The sequence below is a fragment of the Achroia grisella genome, unplaced genomic scaffold, assembly GCF_030625045.1.
Source record: "Achroia grisella isolate CSIRO2021 unplaced genomic scaffold, CSIRO_AGI_Agris_v1 utg660, whole genome shotgun sequence".
Taxonomy (NCBI): domain Eukaryota; kingdom Metazoa; phylum Arthropoda; class Insecta; order Lepidoptera; family Pyralidae; genus Achroia; species Achroia grisella.
The window spans coordinates 7,871,504-7,894,196 of NW_026712984.1; the positions used below are offsets into that span (position 1 = coordinate 7,871,504).

General features: G+C 34.2%; 3 protein-coding genes across 3 annotated transcripts in view; 1 reads left to right on the forward strand and 2 right to left on the reverse strand.

The window, feature by feature from the left end:
• Positions 1 to 1,062: 1,062 nt before the first annotated feature.
• LOC131849705 (syntaxin-16) lies at positions 1,063 to 6,351 on the reverse strand. The gene is made up of 4 exons (XM_059199817.1): positions 6,179 to 6,351; positions 4,850 to 4,983; positions 3,518 to 3,690; positions 1,063 to 3,240 (listed from the first exon to the last, which is right to left on the reverse strand). Exons 1-4 carry the CDS (start codon positions 6,257 to 6,259, stop codon positions 2,609 to 2,611), a joined length of 1,020 nt encoding a protein of 339 aa, XP_059055800.1. The 5' UTR covers positions 6,260 to 6,351; the 3' UTR covers positions 1,063 to 2,608.
• Positions 6,352 to 6,661: 310 nt separating this feature from the next.
• Positions 6,662 to 8,610, forward strand: LOC131849589 (actin-related protein 8). The gene has a single exon (XM_059199688.1). The coding sequence runs from the start codon at positions 6,807 to 6,809 to the stop codon at positions 8,499 to 8,501; it is 1,695 nt and encodes a 564-aa protein (XP_059055671.1). The 5' UTR covers positions 6,662 to 6,806; the 3' UTR covers positions 8,502 to 8,610.
• Positions 8,611 to 15,244: 6,634 nt separating this feature from the next.
• LOC131849610 (XK-related protein 6) overlaps positions 15,245 to 22,693 on the reverse strand; it is a 38,964-nt gene continuing 31,515 nt past the window's right edge. Inside the window, exons 3-5 of the mRNA XM_059199719.1 lie at positions 17,478 to 17,665; positions 16,330 to 16,482; positions 15,245 to 15,774 (exon numbers count right to left, since the gene is read on the reverse strand). Of these exons, the coding sequence (XP_059055702.1) occupies positions 15,296 to 15,774; positions 16,330 to 16,482; positions 17,478 to 17,665 (820 nt within the window). The 3' untranslated portion in view covers positions 15,245 to 15,295. The remainder of the gene's footprint in view (positions 15,775 to 16,329; positions 16,483 to 17,477; positions 17,666 to 22,693) is intronic.

A 22,693-nucleotide genomic window follows, 5' to 3' on the forward strand; every position in this document is an offset into this window, starting at 1 on the left:
GTCTTCTGTCCTTTGTGGGGAATGATTGACACAAATGCATATCATATACTGGTGGTTATTACATTCTCCCCAATTGAATTTGAAAATGAATTTGGTAATCATGTACAAGCATTTGAAAAGAATAACACCTGAGTTTCTCGTCAGTTCTTCTCATCTCGAAATCATTCCGAACTAACGGTAGATTAGACATATCATAAGAGTCTGTAATAGACCTACATTTGAGGACAGTAGGTGGGTCATAGTTTGGGATGCTCCTTAGTCACAAGCCCTTGAATTAACATCACATTTCACCAAATTGAACCCCCACCACAGTGGAAATCTAAATCATAAACTGAGCAAGTAATCACTACGCTATAAGAGTGCGCACTCTCCTATAAACCTTGAACCAAATTGTGTAGAAAAAAAGGGGATTGTTAGAAATATGAACTGATGATCATATTGCTAGCAATGTACCATATGAGTTTAACCTCCATGCGGTTCCCTTGGAAACCATAATGATAAATAATTGGTGAATTTGTCACAAACTGACCTCATGCTCATCTTATCATCCTCCACTAGTGCCCCGCCAGCGTAAACGTTAGCGCAGGCGGGCGCTCCATTCCAATATAATCCATAATAAAATCGTATACAAAATGAAAACCAATATTTAGGAATGTTATATGTGAATAAATAATTCTAAATATTTATCATAATTTATATTATACTAACTACAAATTAAAAGGGATCACGTATTGGCACACACATTTCAACATGTACGGTTAGCAGACAAAATAATAAATATACAGACATACGTATCGTTAAGATTGTTTAGGGGCCATACGCAAATAGCCGGCCCCCCGGCCGGCAGTAATTAACGTTAGCAGAGACGGATCTACCTAAGGGCTTTTTGGGCTTCAGCCCAGGGTCCCGAAGATAGAAAGGGTCCCCAGACGCCACTGAAACGATATTTAGAATATAAAAAATATCTAGAATGTTAAAAAACCTATCATAAGGTTGGCAACCCTGAGATCAATCAACCCATGCAAGTGCGCGTCTATCGAAATCGAATCTTTGGTCGGTGTATTTTTTTGGTTGAGTAATATAATTAGGTAGGCCCCTAAGTATATTTAGCCCAGAGCTCCACAAATTCACGATCCGTCCCTGAACGTTAGACCCAGATTTAGAGGGGCAACACAGGGCCAGTGCCCAGGCGGCCCGCTCTGGGGACGGCAAGTTCGAACTTGGCAGGCAAATACACAGCTCATCTTAATGCACTTTTGAAAACTTAACTACTAAGGTTGTCAAGTAAATTATTTTTCGCAGAGCGCATACACTTTTCACACTATCATAATGCAGTTGGCTATAACTGCCCTTTATGACTTAAACCGCTTAAGAAAAGAATGGTGTAAAAATGTTAGCTTCTTAGAGGATGCATCATTATTTTAATTTTTGGCTCGCCTAGAAAAAAAATTAACTCTGAGGCTGATTAACATGTGCTAACTCTCCCGGCCCCTATACATAACGTATGATCATTTCTGTATGGCTCTCAATGCTGACTAGACAATCGAACATTAAATGCCCTTATACAGATTTTCTTATACACTGTAATAATAAACCTATAACAAAACACGGGTCTATTTTTTCACAATTATCTTGGTACAAGAATTTACTTAACAAATTTTGTTGCTGACTGTACAATTTCATACCCAACCATCATTCATAAATTTGAACAAATAAATAAATACATTTAAAATATTATTTTAGCTTAATCTAATATAAATAAAGACTAGAGTGTGCATTTAATTAACCTATTTCATTATGTATAGTTAACAATTGTAATAAACAACTGTACATTAACAATTAGGGGATTATTAGGGTTTTTAGGGTCATGTAGGGTCACTCATGGATAAACGAAACGTCTCCTTTGGAAAGTATATACTCTATCACTGTGTACTGATGGGATAGGTTATATAGGTTTGAAAAAGGGCGAGCACAATAGATCTATGTAGGTTGCAGTGCTCCAGGTCTTAGCACCTAACAATAGTCCAAATCCGTCAAAAGAAAAAAGCGTCGCATTAACATGTGACATCCATACCTCATGTGACACCCATACATCATTCTTGAGGACTAAGATGTCATGCTTCTTATTCTGTAATTTCACTGCCATATCTATTTTTTTTATTGCCATATCTAACTCTACATCTGAAACAGCAACCCACAGAGAGAATTTAGGGGTATAACTTTCGAAGTCTCTCAACTGAGTTGCCATGATTAAAGTCAGGTTGCAATGTGTAATATATATTTTCGAAATGGGAGAAATTTTCAAAAGTTCAGTTCGATTGAAATTTTCTGGTAAGGGTTCGAGGATCCTCTGAACTTGAGAGCCCTGGAGAACTGCCTAGCCCCTAGGTAGCTACGCCACTAATTTTATATAAAAAGCAGATTGTCAATTAGCAGTATACAAAAAAAACTCCAATACCGCCGTAATAAACCTATCAACAACCTATAACAATACCCTCTTGAAGATAATAGATGATAATATTGTACACAGCCTATACTGTACATCACCCCCTCAGGTGTTAAGCGTTGTAAATTCGCAATCACTACGAAATATAAGGCATCCTTAGAACTAACTCTTCACAATAATCAACAATATAACTAATACAATAATAGTTACAGCTAATATGAGTATACAGTGCATTTTCCTATTTTTCCTTTGGTATCTATCAGCTTTTTGTAACTGTTTAAACCCCTCATGCACTTGTACCTGTGTTTGTTCAATATTATAGTCTATTCGATCCAAAACCGTACCTTGTTCGTGGACCATTTGTCCTAGATCTTTGAATATATCGTTAAGGTCCATAATTGAACGGACAATTTTGTTGACTTCCTCCTCTCTTTCTGCAACTATCCGTGTGTTCTCCTCTTGCATTAACAGCATTTGTTTCTGATTCAACGCTGGCTTTTGGAACATGTCATCGACTTGATCATCCTCTGCATATCCTTGTTTTTGGGTGCCGGATGTGCTCGGTAGAGAGAACAGCAGATCCGTTTGGTTATTTGAGAGTAGGTCTGCGTTATCGTTTAAACTTAGTTCTTCGAAGTTGGGTAAGTCGAAGTATGCGTTTGATCGTTCTTCTCTGGTCGTTAACGATTTGAGATAAGTGGACTGCGCTGTTCGGAATGTGATGCTCAGTTCTTGTAACGTTGTTACCAGTGCTAGTACTACGTTGGCGGCTAACTTCTGCTCTGTTTTGTTACCTGAAAACGCCACAAAAAGGCAATTTGATAACTAAAGATGACCAAACATTTTTTACCATTAAAATTCAATGTTTCATGAAAGTTTTTTTTTTAATTTTGCATCATTGTTGCTTTGCCTTTATCCCATTACTAGCTACGCCTTATGGAGCGGCTGAAGGCCAACTCCCGCCTGACGAATGTGACTTTAGTCTGAGGGCACCTCTAGGGCATTTCGAACCTCGGCTCAGGCGTCGCGTTTATTAGAAGGAAGAAGAAAGACTCACTAGTACTAACTCACCGTGTCGTATTTGCGCCTTTATAGCTGTGAGATGCGTGTGTGCGTGTGTGAAGTGGCGTCCGATCTCAGCCGTCAATCTGCCGATGTGCTGCTGCTCTGTGGTGTCGTCCAGCGCCGGCCGGCGGATCTGGCGCTCATGACGTGACTGCAGCTCGGATAGTTTTGTTCTTAACCTGTGGAATAGACGTGAAGGGGATTGTAGGTATGTTTGTAAACTAAAATGTGCATTAATGTAATAATTAAATGGTCGCAATGATGACTGGCTCATGTCATATTCGTGAACGAGAATTGCTTGAAGGGACTGGTCTGCACTAATCACTACGACTGATTTAATCTTATTGTGTATTTACATTTGATCCTAATAAATTACTGCAATTTCTATCCACACGTTTCGACTTGAAAAATGTAAAATTACAATGATTATTTAAAAGAGCAACACACATGTTTCTTGTTCATTCTTCTTGTGATGAGTCTGCGTTCCTAATGAGTGGTAGAATAAAAAACATGATCAGTCAAAAGTGCTTGAGTATTGAGTTTATTTGAATAAACATTATTTCTATTACTGTAATACACAGTTTTTTTTTGGGTTGTTTGGGCTATTGTCAGGTGACTGTAGCACCTGTAGCACTGCGACCTACATAGATCTATAAAATGTGCTGCTTACTAATTTCTCAGTTTGCCTTATTTATTATTAGGTTGACTGGTAGAGAATGTCCTTAGGTGTTAAGTTCGACAGATGTAATTTTTTTTTATTTATTACCCTTTTTGCACCAACATAGAAAAACATGAACATAATTAAAACATTATAAATTAAACTAAGTACAAAAGGCAGTCTTATCGCTAATGCCATCTCTTCCAGACAACCTTTTGAGTTTGGACTATTGCTCTGTTCTAAAGAGCCCTGTTACACTGCGACCTGCATAGATCTATTGTGCTTGCCTTTTTTTAAAGGTCGCTGCCTAGATATGTCAGAGACAAGAATTGAAGGATATTCTACGGAGCAATGGATTTTATCTCCTCAGGATACTGTGTACTTTCCAGAGGATATATTTCGTTTATGCACGAGTGGACACCCACATAGGATGTGTAGTGTTTCCTCTTCAGTTTGGCGAAATCTGCTACTCTTTGTTTTTTTTTATCATGCAATTAGTCTTCCAGACTATAAGCAGATTAGTTGATTATCTAATATCGTGAGAGGTGATTCTCCATTGAGAATCCAGCCTCAGATATTCCAGCTTATGCCAGGTTGTTGAAGTCTGGTACTTTACGTCTATTAAGATGTGCCGTATAATCAGGCAATGTCAGTTGAACAGCAAGTTTGATAGTACATACCGAGTGATGACATAGTGAGCCTCTTCGAGTGCATCCGTCCAGGGTGGTGGCGCATGTGAATCCGACCTCAGCTCCATAGACGCCTCCACATCATGGGAGGAAGACCTCATCAACCGCACTCTTTCAGAGTCATTCTATCAAAAGCAAATTTAAATAACTTTATTCATGTAGGTTTATTACAGACTTATGATATGTCAAATCTATGGTTAATTTGGAGTGCTTTCGAGCTAGAAGAAGGCATAAGAAACTGTTTATTCTTTTCAAATGAGCTTTTACATGATTACAGATCGTAAAGATAAAAACAGATTCCTTTTCAAATTCAATTAGGGAGAATAACTATATGAGATCTATATAATAATGCTCAAACAGTGAGTTTTAATCTATTGAATAAAATTTGCATGTTCACCCATTAAAATCACTTCCTACTTCATAGCTCAGCCAGTATTTTGCTGTATAAAGATATTACACACATATTTCTAACATATTATTATATTTTTTGTTGATTTATTTTTCTTGTTATGCAACCCCCTCAGGTAAAAGCTTCATCCTTCTTCCGCCAATCCTTTCTATCCATGGCAGTTTGCATCCATTCTTTTACCCACTACCCCTCATCAAATAAAAAACAGTACATTAGCCATCCATCGTGTTTAGGGGAGATTACATTACCCCTTACTTTAAAAACTAACTTATAGGACTAAGAAATAAAATTAAACTAAACTTTACCTAAATTAAAAAATAGTGCCATCCTTGGGGATTTTAATGTGTTTTTTTGTGTATTTAAAGTGGTATGAGTATTGAACTTATAAAATTTGAGAAAGAACAATATTATATTATTTTTATGAAGAATTTCTCAGGAAATTGTATGTTTTTAAAACTGTTTATTTTATTCACCACATCACTAAATCAATCCATGATCAAGACTTATGTAAATGTTGAAGTACCAGAGACTCATAAATAATGAGGATGATAGCAAATAATAAACAAATATAGAAACTGTATTCTGTATAAAACCTGTATTCTATGATAAAAAGGAAAAGAAATTCTTTATGTAAATATTTAAGGTTTAGTTTAGTTTAACATTTGTATATAGTTTACAATAAATATTATAGCTGAAAATACTGTGTTTAATTTTTGTTTTTTCTTAAAAATAAACACATATCTCTATAATCATTTCACTATAACAATACAGTACTAAAATTACAAACGAAATTAGTTATTATTTATTAGCAGTTAAATTCTAATTTACAGTACCTATTTAGTAATTGTTTTTTTTTTTAGAAATCCCATCACAAAACCAAAACACAGTAATCAATATAACTAAATACGTACCTGTTCGGAGAATATGTGCCGGCTATGGATAGCATTATTACGCATTAATACAAACACTTCTGTTAAACTTCGAGACACCATTTTATTAGGAATAAATACAAAAATATGCAAAAATCATTAGCAAAATTATTTATTTTGTTGCAATTTGCGAATATGTAAGTATGTAAGAACGAGACGACACGACAATTTCTGACATGGAAGCGTCAAAGTGACATAAGTTTTACATTGACATTGAGTACTTTGCCTAACACAACACAGATTATACGAATACGATATGAATTACAATAATACCAACAAAAAGTAATAGTTGATTTAATTTAAATAGAATATTTACTTCTTTGAGAAAATAATAATATATAGAAATATTTAATATAGAGAGTAACCAGAACAAAATTTCAAAAGATATAGCTGAATAATTTAGTGAATTAATCCACTTTTTTTTTCAATTGGAGAAGAAAAAAATATAACCTTAAAGTTTAGAAATTTGTAAACAAAAGTTTTGATATATTTTAAAAACTACTATCTTTGAATCTTTTATTATTTATGTTACTAATTATTATACATAGATATTGCAGATATATACAGAGAAACGCTAATAAAACTTTTAGTTGTATATTCAGTTAATAAAATGAGTACACCGGCATCCTATGATCCCGGTCCTGAACATTTCCAGCAGTTCCCGTCCAACAGGATTATAGTTATACATCCCGGATCACTATATGTGCGAATAGGAAGAGCGTCTGACCTATTACCAGTGAAACAATTACACTGCATAGCAAGAAAACGACGTCCGGGCGGTAAAATATATAGGGACTCGTTCGTTCCTCCCAGCGTGCCGAAAACAAAAGAATTAATCGACGAATTAGAAGAATGCCGGCTGCAAATATCACACACTTTACAAACGTATGTGCAATCCAACGGTGCAAGGAGATATGCTACGCCTCCGCAACAAATTGCTGCTTTCAATCGTCGATCCCTTCCTGAATACGTGAGCGAGGGAGAACCATGGCCTCAAGTGCAGTGCGACATCGTTATCGGCGATCTAGTACTCGATATTGACCCGGAATTACCATATAACATACATTTCCCATACAAACGAGGAGATTTTAACATACATTCTGAGGTAGGAGGCTCAGTTTCATCTGTATTAAATGATCTGTACACCATATGGAGTTCCATTATAGAATATAAGTTGGGAATACCTCTAATAGAGCTTGTAAAGTATAGATGTGTCTTGTTAATACCCGATATTTACTCGCGAAGTCATTTGAAATCTTTAATGTCATTATTATTAAGAGATCTAGGGTTTGGACACTGTTTCCTTGTGCAGGAAAGTGTCGGTGCAACTTTTGGTGCGGGTATAGGCTCTGCCTGCGTCGTAGATATTGGGGACCAGAAAACTGCTATATCGTGTGTTGAAGACTGTATTTCACATAAAACAACTAGGTTGAGGATGGACTACGGAGCTGGAGATGTCTGTCAGGCTTTATCCTGGATGTTTCATAAAAGTGCATTTCCATATAAGAATTGGAATGAAAATATTCCCCGCGACGTTGTTCTGATGAGGAATTTGTATGAAGACTTCTGTCATGTCAACCTAGATGTGTGTGGTCCGCAGGAGAAGAACTTCCTCGTTGATCATCCCGGTGATATCATCAATAAATACACCTTACAAGTTGGTGATGAATGTATTATATCACCTTTATCAATGTTTTACACTGATCTACTAAAAATAACGGGCCCAAAAATGACAAAGATACAGAATCGCCAGCCTAGTGATCCAGAAGACCCTTTCGATGGTGAATTCTTGAGGGATACAGGGAGGAAACGTGAGACAGCCGATCCGAGTGCAAACGAAAGTCAGCAGTGTGAAACTGCAAACGAATCGCAGCCAACAACAAACCAAGATGAAGATATTGTCGTTGACGCATTAGAAGGTGGTCCTGCAGATGTTGTTTCATTAGCTCCTGGCCAGGTACTGGCCTTAGACGCAGCAATATTGCAAAGTATAGACCGATGTCCAACCGAGGAGTTGAAACGGAAGATGTACAGTAATATATTAATAGTAGGTGGTGGAGTGAAAGTCCATGGTCTTTATTTGTGGCTTCAAAACCGTTTGGCGTTACAAATCCCTTACACATACAAGACTGAGCAGTTAGAGATAGTAACATCACCAAAAGACATTGATCCAGCTAGTACTGTGTGGAAAGGGGCTGCGGTCATGTCATGTTTGGAATCAGCAATTGAACTGTGGATCAATCAAAGTGAATGGAATAAGTTTGGGTTGAGGATATTGAGGGAGCGTGCTCCATTTATATGGTAATTGCTTTAGGAAACTACTGCAATAAATACATTGTTAATATAAATATAGCTATATAATAGTATACATAATATATGTAAATGCGTTTAACTTCTTTCATTTATTATTGTTATATTGCGCCATGACTGGCCAATTTTGATTTTTTTAATAGATAATGGATGGTAATGGTAATGGTATACGCTGGCACCAGTGGAGGATGATAAGTTGAACATGATGTCAGGTCAGTTAACCAATCGTGGTATATTCACCTGGAATTTATATTATTGTAACTTAGAACTATGTCGATCATGTCAGCTTTCAGAAAAAAAACCGCATCATTATCGGTCCATTCGTTTTGAGCTAAAATGCCATAGACAGACATACGTCAAATGCGTCAGGGTTCAAAATAAGTATTGATAATGGTTGATAATAAATAAAAAGTTTAATTGTAAAAAAATACTTTATTCAAAATGTTACTTACATGTAACTGGGTACATGCATTTTGGCAATTACTTTGAGATTCCTTAAACATAATGTTATTCTTAAAAATACGTACTGCCAAATCCCAAATAATGGGATAAACCAGTGTTTCCCAACCTTTTTAGAGCCATACCCCACATTAGTATTTCTAAAATTGTTATGCAACATAACACGAAATTCACTATGAAATTGTTGATTAACACGTTCAAGACCGCATGCCCACCGGTGGGTCACTCCGCAATGAAAGTAAATTTACATGTTGGGACCGGATGATCACCCGTGGGCACTTTAATTGAAATAAATCTAGAGGTTAAATAATGTTTACCTCAAATTATTGTACACTAAAAACAAATTAAAAAAATAATATATGTAATTAACAATAAAAAAAGCCGGTCCCTATGTGAGAAATAGGATTTTTAAATGAGATCTTTAACGTTTTAAACAGTAAGTGATATTTCCAAACATACGAAATAAAATTAAATTCACATTCAATATAATTTTTAACAGAGTCAATTTTCAAATTGCCCCCGTGAGGCATGGGTCCTACGTTGAGAAACACTGAGATAAACACAAAACACTGATGACTTTAAATTAAAGAAAATACACTATAAAACTTATAGCAAAATAATTTAATACTTTATCACAATAAAGTTACAAGGCAGTCTTAAGTCTCTAGCTTCGTTTTTTAAACATAATTATACCCAAATCGATACACACAACAACAAGCATACAAAAACAATTCACTTGAAATCTTGCCAGTTCTTTATTGAATCTGTATACTGAACTGGACGGTAGGGAAAAGTGTTAATACAAAATTTGGCGTTCATAAGCTAAAATGTCCTACATGAATAAATGAATTAGAAACAACTGGAATGTATGTCTTATGGGAATTGGTCTGTTGGGGTTACGACTGTGGATACATATATTCCCTTCCTTCTTTACATATATTATAAACTAGCTGTACCCGCGACTTCGGCCGCGCGGAATTTAACATTATTTTTCTAAAATAAAAGTAGTCTAAGTTACTCCGTATTACATATGCTACCTGCAGCCATTTCAGAGATTAGACGGAACAAATAAACAGACTAAAAAAATTGTAAAAAATGTTATTTTGGTGTATGTACCGAATATATATTTATATGCATGTAGTAAAAAACGGTTATTTCAATATTACAAACAGAAACTGAATTTTAATTATATGTATGGATTATGTATGTATTCATAAAAAATCTAACTATTTATATCATTTGCCTAGGTACCCATAACGTTCAACAAGCTCTGCTTAGTTTGGGACTACATGGCGCTGTGTTAATTGTCCAGGGATATATTAATTGAATATTATCTTTAATTACTATTATTACTATATATCAGAGTTATTACACTCATCATTGCCTTACCTTTATCCCATTATTTATGGTCGGCGCAGTATGTCATTTTTTTTTTCGGACTACTCTAATGCTATTGGCCGCAGCTGGCCTTTACAGCTTCACCGGACGATAGGGGGCGAGTGCAGATGGCACTCCAAACCAAAGGAAGGTCTTATGGAGCGGCTGAAGGCTAACTCCCGCCTGACGGATACGACTTTAGTCTGAGGGCATCACTAGGGGGTTTAAACCTCGGCTCAGGCCGTCGTAATATCGATCCCCGTTTGAATTGGACGGGGGATCGATCGGAGGGGCGACCAGGGGCGCGCAGGCGCCCGTTTGATATCGCGATATGGTGTGTTGCGGGGCGTCTGTCGTGTGTGTGTGTAAAATGGTATGTCATTCTCTTCCACTGCTCTCTATGGGTCGTCGTATCTGAACATACTCTTCTTTTATTCATATCATCTTTCACACAATCCATTCATCTTTTCTTAGCATGTAATATATATATTCCATAAGACATGGCATAACATTACACTAATAAATATATATATATATTATCTTGGAGTCATACAATACATACGGATATACGAAAATCGATTATTTTACTCATTTATCTCTTCTTTAATAATTATGATACATCCAATAAATATGTAAAAAAAATCATTACTTTATCACTCTCTTATCAACTGATTTACTTTTGACGTAGATCTACTTTAATAATGTATATTACATTCACCAGACATCTGTAATATTATAAAGAAAGATAAAACTGATTTTGTTGATGAAATTATTTAAATGAATTACTAGCTGTTCCCGCGAATTCGTCGGCGTGGAATTTAACTTTATTTTTCTATAATAAAAGTAGCCTAACTTACTTCTTATTACATCAGCTACCTGCCAAAAAAGTCTCGTTAAAATCGGTCCAACCATTCCAGTCATTTGAGATTAGCCGGAACAAACTGATAAAAAATTTTAAAAGTGTTTTTTTTTTGTGTATATACCGTATTTATATTCATATGCATGTGGTAAAAAACGGTTATTTCAATTTTACAAATAGACACTGCAATTTTTTATATGTATAGATTTGATTAAAAACCGAACCATTATACTGATTCAATGATAATAACCCTGGACAATTCACACAGCGTCATCTAGTGATACAACTGATATAAATACTTACATATTTTTTGTTAATACATACATAATATATATATATATAGAAAACAGCCAGACCGATACACACAATCATACTCATGAATACAAATGTATGCACCGTGCGAGGAATCGAACCAGCGACCGTCGGAAGTAAAGCGGTGTTCTAGTGTCTAGTATAATTAACAGTTATAAACATTTTTGTAGACAATACAAAGTTTTACAATGTCATGTATAGCTTAAAAAATATATAGACAGATCACCATTCCATTTCTTGTATAATATTGAGCGTAATACATAAATGATCATATACATGATGTATCTGTAGTATAAGTGGGAAAGAGAAGGAAGCATTATGTAGTCTCTTTCGCACACTGCTGGCGTCATGTGACCATTATGCTGCGAACGGCAAGAATAGTGGTGTATCTGAGAGGACATAATACTTCTTTCTCTTTTCCACATATACTACAGTAACTACTAACATTAAGAACAAGTGACTGTCGATTGCTGAATTGCTGATATGTCGAATTACATAATCATATTCAAAAATTGACTTAAGGAAAGTAACCCATTTTTCTGGTTCACCATTAAAATTTATCATTTATATCAATTGTAAATATACAATAGTTTTATTGAATTATTGTAAATTTTATTCAACAGTGTTATTCTTAGTTCCAGCACCTTGCTTTACAAATTGATTACTTAACTGGCTATTTTTTACACTCTTGCACACTTAGACTGAGTATTTACTATTTTTTAATATCATTATTCACTTACAATAATTATTAAGTATCAAAAATAATACAAAAAATTACGCTATATTATCGTAAATAGATTGCTATAGTGGAAACACGTTTGTGACATAAAATATCTTCAGGAATATAACAATAATTATTCCTGGACCAGTTGACGTCATAATCTCAGTAACAAGACCATTATCAGACACAAGTAATGTCTTGGACCTCAACTCAAAGACCCACAAAAGTGATCGTATTGTAGAATCAAGTGATAAAACTCTGATTTATTTATATCAGAGTTGAAATCCCCAAGTATCGTTTAGAAAAAGTCAATATGTCTTCTATGGGAATGGGTATAAAACTTTACAATAACATACCAAAAGATATATTGTAATTACCTTTAAATAAATTCAAAACATCTGGCTCAAAATCACCAAGGTGGAGAATTAGCTTTATCAGCAAATAAAAGTCTAAATTTGGTGTTTTTAAACTAATTGATATTAATTGAACGACTGTACCTAATATTTTGCATGGCAATACATTTATTAATATTTTATTGGAAAAATCATTTGTAAAAATCGTTACATATATTCTTTTTTATTTTCAAAAACTAACGTTGAAAATATTAATAAAATAAAATAAGTTTTATTTTTTTCTTACTCAATCTATACAATTTTATCATAAATCAATTAATTATTGTTATTACTAAAGAAAGAACGATAATTAAATAAAATTCAATATATTGTGTCCCGCAGTGTAAGCATCATTATCAGATTTAGGCATCTATTTGATTCTAAAATAAAAATTTTGTTTTTTATAAAACCAAATTTTCTATACAGTGATGTGTCCAAAACGATGTAAACAAACGGTTTAACTGATACGTTATATTCGTTTTTGCCAAAACAATTGAAAATAAGAGGAAGAATCTTTCAATTCAATATTTACAAATACATCACTACATCATCATACCGGGAATGCGTTTCTAAACTTGGGAAATTGAAATATAAGTTTTGTAGTACTTTATAGCAAATAGTAATCTCAAATATTTTACAATAATAAAACCAAACATGATGTCAAAGATTAATGCGATATAAAAAAGGCACGCTTATATAAAAAATTCATTTCGGGAACGGTCATTTCGACGGACCGTTTGAAGGTGATGGAGGGTTCTCGAAATGATGATGACGTTCCCGAAATGACTTTTTAAATAAACGCACCCTGTTATTATTACTAACGGTTAATCAATTCAGTGTATGTTGTGCTAACATATTGTTTAATATATGTTTAATGTTATTTACAATATGGAGTCTCATATGCTGAAAAAAATAAAGAAACGTCCGAAATAGCAAGTTAATGTTGAAAGTTCGGTTTACTTGCGACAATGCTTAGAATACAATGCCAGTAAAAAAATTTTTTTAGATAAGATGATGGTGAAAGAGTTCCCTCACACAATGTGTTTTTATGAATAGAGCATATTTTTAGAAAATTTTCTTTTTTTTTTTAAAAACATTGATGAAATCAATGAGAGCGAAAGCGAAAATAAAAAATTGGGAATGGGCATTAGAAAAATACAGGAAGAAAGGAAGGCAATATCATATTTATACAATTTTTGTCTGATTCGAATGATGAATTAAATGCAGAATTTTTAGGGAGAAAACAACGGAAAGAAAAATTGTTCTGTCTGTTTGAGCCAAATCATAAAATCAACAAGAGAAAACAATTCCTAACATAAAATGTAAATATAAAACTTTAAAGAAGTACTGATGTAATTAAAAGAAAAGGCTACTTGTATTTTATGAATAAAAAATCCAAAGAGAGGGAAGTCTTCCAAAAATGTGTTAACTATAAAAATATAAACTGATTCCTATGTGAGAAATAAGATTTTATACCAAAGAAAGAACCAGTACATTGATTCTGAAGACCGATAAAAATTCGTGTATATAATGACTAAAAAATAATAAGTATAATGTTTAGATGGTTTGATTTATTTACATTGGAATAAAAGATTCTTGCATTGTAATGACCGCGTTTAATATGATTATTAAAACTTTCTAATCATGGTGATCAGGTTATTAAAAGACTGTAAAGTGTTTTAAGTTACGGTTTTTGATAATTATAATTAGAAAAATGAATAAATAGTACGATGTTCCAAAAACATTGTAAATGATTTTTTTTTTCTATATCGTCATTTAAGGACGTCACACGCATCATTCCGTGAACAGCTCATCTTCCGGGAACATCACCAAACTCGCAGATAATACATGATTATTTTAGATATTTTAAAAAAGCTTAATAATATTAAAATATGACGAACTTCTCATATCTAGAGGATGTTAATTAATATACAGGACACATCGCTCATATTTAGATAATTTAGACTAAAAAATAGTCATAATATCACCCATTTGAACTGGACGGGGGATTTTGCTTTCTAACGTCTTTATTGGCAATTTCAATATATTTCTATAATTATTAGTATAGTAACATATGTCCGCTATTGAAAAAAAAAAAATAAATACTTATGTGTTATATTTTAATATTATTATAAAGAAAAAACGTTCCCGTAATGATTTTTTTCAGCGATATCATATATATATATATAAAAAAAATATGTAATCAAAAAATGTAACATTAAATATATATAAAAAAATGGATCATTTAATGATCATCAATTTTTATAGCTTTAACTTTATAAATTCATCATAAAATAGAAGTAGGAATTTGCCACCTTGGTGATTTTCAGCTATCTGCCAAACATATCCCGTCAAAATCGGTCCTATTATTTCTAAACGATTAATTGAACAAACAGACAGACAATCCTTGTTTATTTTAATAACATGTTTTTGTAAAAATTGTACATATATTGTTTTTATATACACGAAGTATGTATGTACTCGTTTTATAATATATGCATGTACTATATTAACACTTATTTCAATCGCTTTGTAGCAGTAACTCTCCCATTTTATTTTTTTATCTTTTTATACATAATTATGTATGTAATTATACTTTCTGTGAAGGAACAATCTATTTACGATACTAAAATACATAAAATATTGGTTAAAATAAAACCAAATTACCATCAACTAACTGTGTCCAAAACTTGATCGTTAACTTTAACTGATACAGTTATATTCTTAGCTCCTTTCCTAAGAGTTGGATGGAAGAATGAATAATACAATATCATTACAAATATACCGAATACATATGGCAGTATGCATAATATTAAAACTGTATAATAGTACGCCGCTGCCTTCATTTCTTCGGGTACGAACAAAAACCATACGAGACCACAGACAATATTTTGTGTCAGACAGATTGTGTAATAAATTGCGTATCTGTATCGGGTCCTACCTTCGACGGATAGGATGTAGGTGAAGAGGTATACTGCTCCGAGTGCGAAAGAGAACGCTATCTCGGTTAGTCTGCTCTGTGCGCAGAATACTGGCCGCTCGTAGAATTGTATCCATGACGTCATTGTGAGGATGTGAAGGGAGCACGCCAGGATCGTCCAGTACGGGTAGAGGAAGGCAATCACTGCTATTGACAGTACGCGGCTTACTGTGAACAAACACTTTTTTTTTAAGTGAGAGAGCTAGTCAGATGTTGAAAGTCAGTGTACGCAGTAGAGTGCTTAGAATTACAAGAAGTAAACCCCTTACTTCCGACAGTCGCGGGTTCGATTCCTCACACAATGTGTTTTTATGAATTTGATTGTTCACATTTATCAGGGGTTTTCTTTTTTTTTTATAGCACAGGGAACAAGCCTGCGACGATATAAACAATTATGTACAAAATGATAAAAAACCATATACATATACCAAAATAACATTTTTTACAATTTTTGTCTGTCTGTCTGTTTGTTCCGGCTAATCTCTGAAATGGATTTTGACGGGATTTTTTTGGCAGGTAGCTGATGTAATAAGGAGTAACTTAGGCTACTTTTATTTTAGACAAAAACTTTTATTTCAGAGGAATAAAGTTAAATTCCAAGTGGACGAAGTCGCGGGAACAGCTAGTTAACTATAGAAAATAGCGGACTCTATGTAAGAAATAAGATTTTTCAAAGTCTTCACCGTGTTAAGTTGATAAATAAATAAATAAATAAATACTTACAAGTGAGCAAATAGTGCCACAGCGTCTGCATGCCGGTGGCCAACCAGTTGACATTCAGCTTGTCTTGCTGGGCGAACCTGACCGCGCGCTGGTACGCGGCCAAACACCAGCCCATGGTGATCAGGGATGAGGTGATGGAGAGGATCTGATGTACTGGAACATTAGTAATGTATAATTAGAAATAGAAATAAAATAGTAGTAGACAAAATAAATAAGTAAATGTTTTTTTTTCGACCGAAAATAAATCTGATAAAAAGATTACGCTAATTAAACTGTTGGCCGCAGCTGGGGTAACAGCTTCACCGGACGATATCGGATGAAGATGAGATCCAAACCAAAGGAAGGACTTATGCAGCGGATAAAGGCCAACTCCCGCCTGACGGATACGCTTTAGTCTGAGGGCACCGTTAGGGGTTCGAACCTCGGCTCAGGCTGTCATAATATCGATCCCCGTTTGAATTGGACGGGGGATCGATTGGAGTGGCGACCGGAGGCACCCTAAATATATCCCTAAAGTATTAGAATTAGAACTAGGTTAAGACAAAAAATGCAAAAATGAAAATGTGTGTGTATGTGTAATTAAGTATAAGAAAATAGTCTGGAATTTGACATCCGGGAGGACTTGTGGAATTATATATATATATATATATATAAAAAGAAATATGTAAAAAAAATGTAACATTAAATATATATAAAAAAATAACCTTAATAATGTATCTTCAATTTTGATTGACTTTGACTTTATTTTTCTGAAATAAAAGTAGCCCAAGTTACTCCTTATTAGATTGAGTTTATAAAGACTGCCAAACAAGTAGAGGAGTCAAAATCGGTCCAGCCATTTCAGAGAACGCCGGAACAAACAGATAGACAAAAATTATAAAAAATGTTATTATGTACATTATGTACAGTGTATGTTATTATATACACGAAGTATGTATGTACCGCATTTATATTCATATATGCATGTAGTAAAAACGACTATTTCAATATTGCAAACAAACTCTCGCATTTTATTTATATGTGTACAAATATAAAAAAATACATAGATAAAACTAAGCAATCCACGCAGACGACGTTTTACAGTCTACCAGAAAACTACTACTCTACAGTCTACTGAGGTTTTAAACATCAAAATACAACAGTCTTACCAGTAAACTCCCTATGACCTTGGAACAGTATACTGATCTGCAGCACCAGCTGCGGCGCCGCCTCCAGGAAGCATTCGAAGATGCGCATAAGTGCAGCATCCGAGTCCTCCTTCAGCATCAGACTGTAGTACAACCGTTGGGAAGCTGGATCGTTGTTGTGCTCTGCCCGGCGTGACTTGACTGCGTATCTGTTTTAACAATTTTTATATTAAGGCTTCTTAAGGGTCGGCAACGCGCACGTAGCACCCCTGGTGTGGGGAATTGGATTGTTAATATTGGGAACTAGTAACCCCCATTGTATTTATATTATACTGGCTTTTGTCCGCGGCTTTGCTTGCGTTAATTTATCCCCTTAGGGGTGGAATTTATCAAAATCCTTTCTTAGGGGATGCCTATGTCATAGTAGCTTTATGCATGCAAAGTCTCAGCCCGATTGGTTTAAAATTGAGAAAGTTTCATACAAATTTTCATCCCCTATTTTGTCCCTTTGGGGGTAGAATTAATCAAAATCCTTTCTTAGCGGATGCCTACGTCATAACATCTACCTGCATGCCAAATTTCAGCCCGATCCGTCCAGTGGTTTGGGCTGTGCGTTGATAGATCACTATGTCAGTCACCTTTGAGTTATATTTTGTATATATATATGTATGTATGTATTTATTTATGTATGTATATCATTACATAGTATAAAACAAAGTGGCTATCGCTGTCTGTCCGTCGCTATGTATGCTTAAATGTTTAAAACTACGCAACGGATTTTGAGGCGGTTTTTTTTAATAGATAGAGATATTCAAGAGGAACGTTTATATGTATAATACATGTACACCCGTGCGAGTAGCCAGTATTTTATAATTGTACGTGTGTAATCGAAATATCTAATTTGTTATACATAGAGAACACCCAAACCAAACAAACATACTCATGACTACAAATGTTTGTGCCGTGCGAGGAATCGAACCCGCGACCATCGGAAGTAAAGGCGGTGTGCTAAACCGCTAGACCACCGAGGCCGTCATATTCTTTATTGCACTTTTAGATACAAGATTTCAAATACATGTTACAAGTTTTGTTAGCAAAGGAGGAGTAATCAGTAAAAGAGATCTATTCCAGTCAACCTAAAACAGCGTGACACAGAATCATTATTGTTGCCACTATTGTCCTTTTTTCCACATATTTCGAGACTAAACTCGTATCTGTCAGGCAGGAGTTGACCTTCCGCCGCATAAGGCCTTCCACGGATTTGGAGTGCTATCTGCGCTCGCCCGTTATCAGCCGGTGAAGATGTAAAGGCCAGTTGCGGCCTACAGCATAAGAATATTTTGAAAATAAAATTATTAAAAAAATATAAATTAGTAGTAGTGTTGTGAACATCAAAACATTTTTTTACAAAACTTTCATTAATACTGAAACTATTATTACCGTGTTTAAAGATGTTGTACGGGCATACAAATTCAAATTTAAAAATCATTTATTCGTGTAGACCATTTTAGTCGCTTATAAACATCAAGTTTTTACATTATAATTTTAGTATAAGTTTTTGGGGACAAACGACCATGCGGCTCACCTGATGGTAAGTGATTACCGCCGCCCATGAGCACCCGCAACACCAGGGGAATTGCAAGTACGTTGTCGGCCTTTTAAAAAGGAATAAGCTCTTTTCTTGTAGGTTTCAATATCGTATCGGTTCGGAAATACCATTGCTGCTACCATTGCTGCGGGGCAAAAAGTTTCTAGAAAACCGCACTGTGGAAGACCGCCATTCATCCAGATGATCAGGATGGTATTTCAGTTTCGGGCGGGTGGTACGGTGGTGAAACTCAGCAGCTGGTATTAATCCGAACAATTCCTCAGAACACTCCCCGTGATATATGCGGTAGAAAATGCACAGAGATACAATATCTCGCCGCAAAGCCAATGGGTCGAGTCTGTCACATAGACGTTGATTACCAATGAAGGCTGCTCGGTTCTGAATGCGGTCAAATGGAAGTAGCTGGTATTGTGGTGCTCCTGCCCAGAGATAAGAACAGTATTCCATATGCGGCCTGATCTGCGCCTTGTATAATTGCAAGCGATGGGCCGCCGTGAATTACCGTCTCTTTTATACTATAGCTATAACTATAAGCTATATTACTGTAAAGTTTCATCAAAATCCATTCAGTAGTATCTGCGTGAAAGAGTAACAAACATCCATCCATACTCACAAACTTTCACGTATATAAGGTTAATAATGTTTTTATAGAAACAGATTTTTTATAGAAATAGATATAGCCATTAAATAGCAACTTTTGGCTTTGAAACGTGACTATTCTGTTAAAAATGACAACGCACAACTATTGTGGTGAGACCGTAGTTAATTCAACACCATGGACGAGACACGTTGAATAGGTAAAAGAATTTATAAAAAAAAAACCATGACGTCATGCCGCTATTATTATAATGAGGTTGTTATTTCTTTTTTATACTAAAACAACTAACAAAGATTATTAAATACTGATGATGGTCGAGTCGGATTCTGTATTACGAGTTCCGTGTAAACAATTTTTCTTTCTATATTGCTGTATTCTTTGAGAGATAAAAAAACTTGATGTAAAATAAAAGTAGCCTAAGTTACTCCTTATTACATCAAATACCTGTCAATAAAATTCCCGTCATAATCGGTCCAGCCATTTCAAAGATTAGCCGGAACAAACAGACAGATAGACAGACAAAAACTTAAAAAGGTCTATAATTTTCTCATTCCATTATCATTCTTAAAAAAAATCAAAACTCATTTATTCATGTAGGACATTTTAGCCGCTTATAAACGTAATTTTTTTTATATTATACTTTTTTTACAATCCAGTACAGTATATAGATCTAATTAAGAAGAACTGGCAAGAAACTCAATCAAATTACTTTTTTAAGTCAGTTTTATTTACAATGTATATTTACGTAGGTGTCTGTGTCTAACATTAAATGAAAATCCCGTGCATGAACAACTATTGCCATGCACGCTCGTCATTCAAGCAACCGTTTAGTGAGTATATTGCTGTCGTCCTTACTTAAAGTTTAACTGTAAGAGATAAAAAACATGACGTCACATCGCTATTATTATAATGAGGTTGTTATTTCTTTATTATACTAAAAACAACTAACAAAGATGATCGAGTCAGTTTCTATATCAATGGTTCCGTAGAAATAATTCATACTTCTATATTGATGTCTTCTCTACTTAAACTCTAACTCTAAGAAATAGAAGCTTTGTTAGAAATACAAATTTATTTCTTACTATTAATAATAATAATATTAACGCAACGTAACTCTAAACTATAACACCGAGGACATTCGCGAATATAAAATGTATGAAAAAAAAACATAGTACCTGTAAAGGATGGAACTAAAACAAACTTATTTTCGCAAACTGAGAGCACGCACTTATTTTATATGTGACAATACCGCGATTATTATTATATACAATATTGTGTAGAAAACGGGTAGATTTTTTTAATTATATTGTGCGCACCCTCATATATATTTATTAAAAAATGACAAAGAACGAACGTATCGTGTATATTTATGCATATATACGTACATATAATAATAAAATTAATTTTATAAAAAAAAAAGAAACAATATTTTGATAACGTAGTGCGTCGCCTACAAATTTTTATGTCGTATAAAATATATAAAAAATAAAAAAAAGACTATAAATGAATATTATTATTATATACTAGCTGATCCGCGAACTTCATTCTCTTCTCTCTTCACACTTACTTGACATTTATCATAATTCGTCCAATTTAAATAATATTTCTATAAATCATATTATTCTGATCTATAAGCTATAATACTGTAAAGTTTCCTCAAAACCCGTTGAGTAGTTTTTGAGTGAAAGAGTAACAAACTTTCATACTCACAAATTTTCCTGTTTATAATATATAAAAAATATTAGTAAGATTTTTATTTAATCATTTTATGTGAACACAAACTGTCACCTAGCAATTTTTTTATAGACAAACCAGACCAGATGAGTTGCAAATGCCTTGTCGCCCTTTTAAGAAGTAATAAACTCTTTTCTTAAAGGTTCCAATATCGTATCGGTTCGGAAATCAAAATTGACATTAGTAAACAAATAGCTACTTGACAGAAAAACAAACTTTAACAAAAGAAATGGGTCACATCGATAATCGAACAAAGTACCGTTCTGTATGTTTTAATACGGATCCCTAAAAACTATCGGCGCGGGCGCACGCGAATTACATAATGGGTAAACACAGATGGATCCGTTTGGTACTTTTTTATTTTTGACTTATAGACTTTTTGGTATCATAATTTAGATTCACACAAAATTAAAAAAAAAATAATCAACAGTCATTTAAAACTAGCTATACCCGCGACTTCGTCCGCGTGGATTTTAACTTTATTTGGTTATTTTTAAACTTTCGTGTTTAATATACATTATTTAAATTATTAACCAGGTCTTAACACGAATATTTTATGGCAAATAAAGGTATAATAAGACTCAGTAGTAGTCAGCTCGTGACCACGGCTAGTGCAACCTAGTCGAAATCACGATGTGCTAACTGACCTGACCTCATGTTCATCTTATCATCCTCACTGGTGCCCCGCCAGCGTAATCCGTTAGCGCAGGCGGGTGCACCATTCTATTATCATCCATAAAAAAAAAACCTGGTCGAAACGTCGAGAGAGGTAAAAATACCTTTATTTGCCATAAAATATTCGTGTTAAGACCTGGTTAATAATTTAACTTTATTTTTCTGAATTAGAATAGAATAGAATAGAATTTTTTTTATTAACTCGTTTTTACAGTAATAACATAAGAAATACAAGAATAATTTACACATTAAAAAACGGAGTCAATGTGGGCCAAAAAAAAAAAATAAAATAAAATAAAAAAATATATATACATATACCCACAGTGATGCGTACGGTGCATTTTACGTATTCTAATAACGGTATCGCAGTATTAAAATAAAAATATCCATAACACTTGCTCTCTGGTACCAGCAAATAGTTTCAGCCAAGGTAAATGTCGCCACCCACGCGCCTTTAGTGAATCCTTTATCGTTATTATCAATTATTTTTTTGAACTTGTAGCAAATGTTCTTTAAAATGCTTTCGGAAAGTATATTTTGTTTTCACTTCACGCATAGGTGGTGGGAGAACATTCCATGTTTTTGAGGCCGCTATTTTAAATGATCCCCGGCAAAGAGTAG

Bases quoted from the DNA above. Each gene is read 5' to 3' on its own strand.
- LOC131849589 (XM_059199688.1), top strand. From the start codon at position 6,807: ATGAGTACACCGGCATCCTATGATCCCGGTCCTGAACATTTCCAGCAG.
- LOC131849705 (XM_059199817.1), bottom strand. From the start codon at position 6,259: ATGGTGTCTCGAAGTTTAACAGAAGTGTTTGTATTAATGCGTAATAAT. The intron at 3,691-4,849 runs GTATGTACTATC...TCTATTCCACAG, and splicing joins GCTCACTATGTCATCACTCG to GTTAAGAACAAAACTATCCG. The intron at 3,241-3,517 runs GTGAGTTAGTAC...TGGCGTTTTCAG, and splicing joins AAAGGCGCAAATACGACACG to GTAACAAAACAGAGCAGAAG.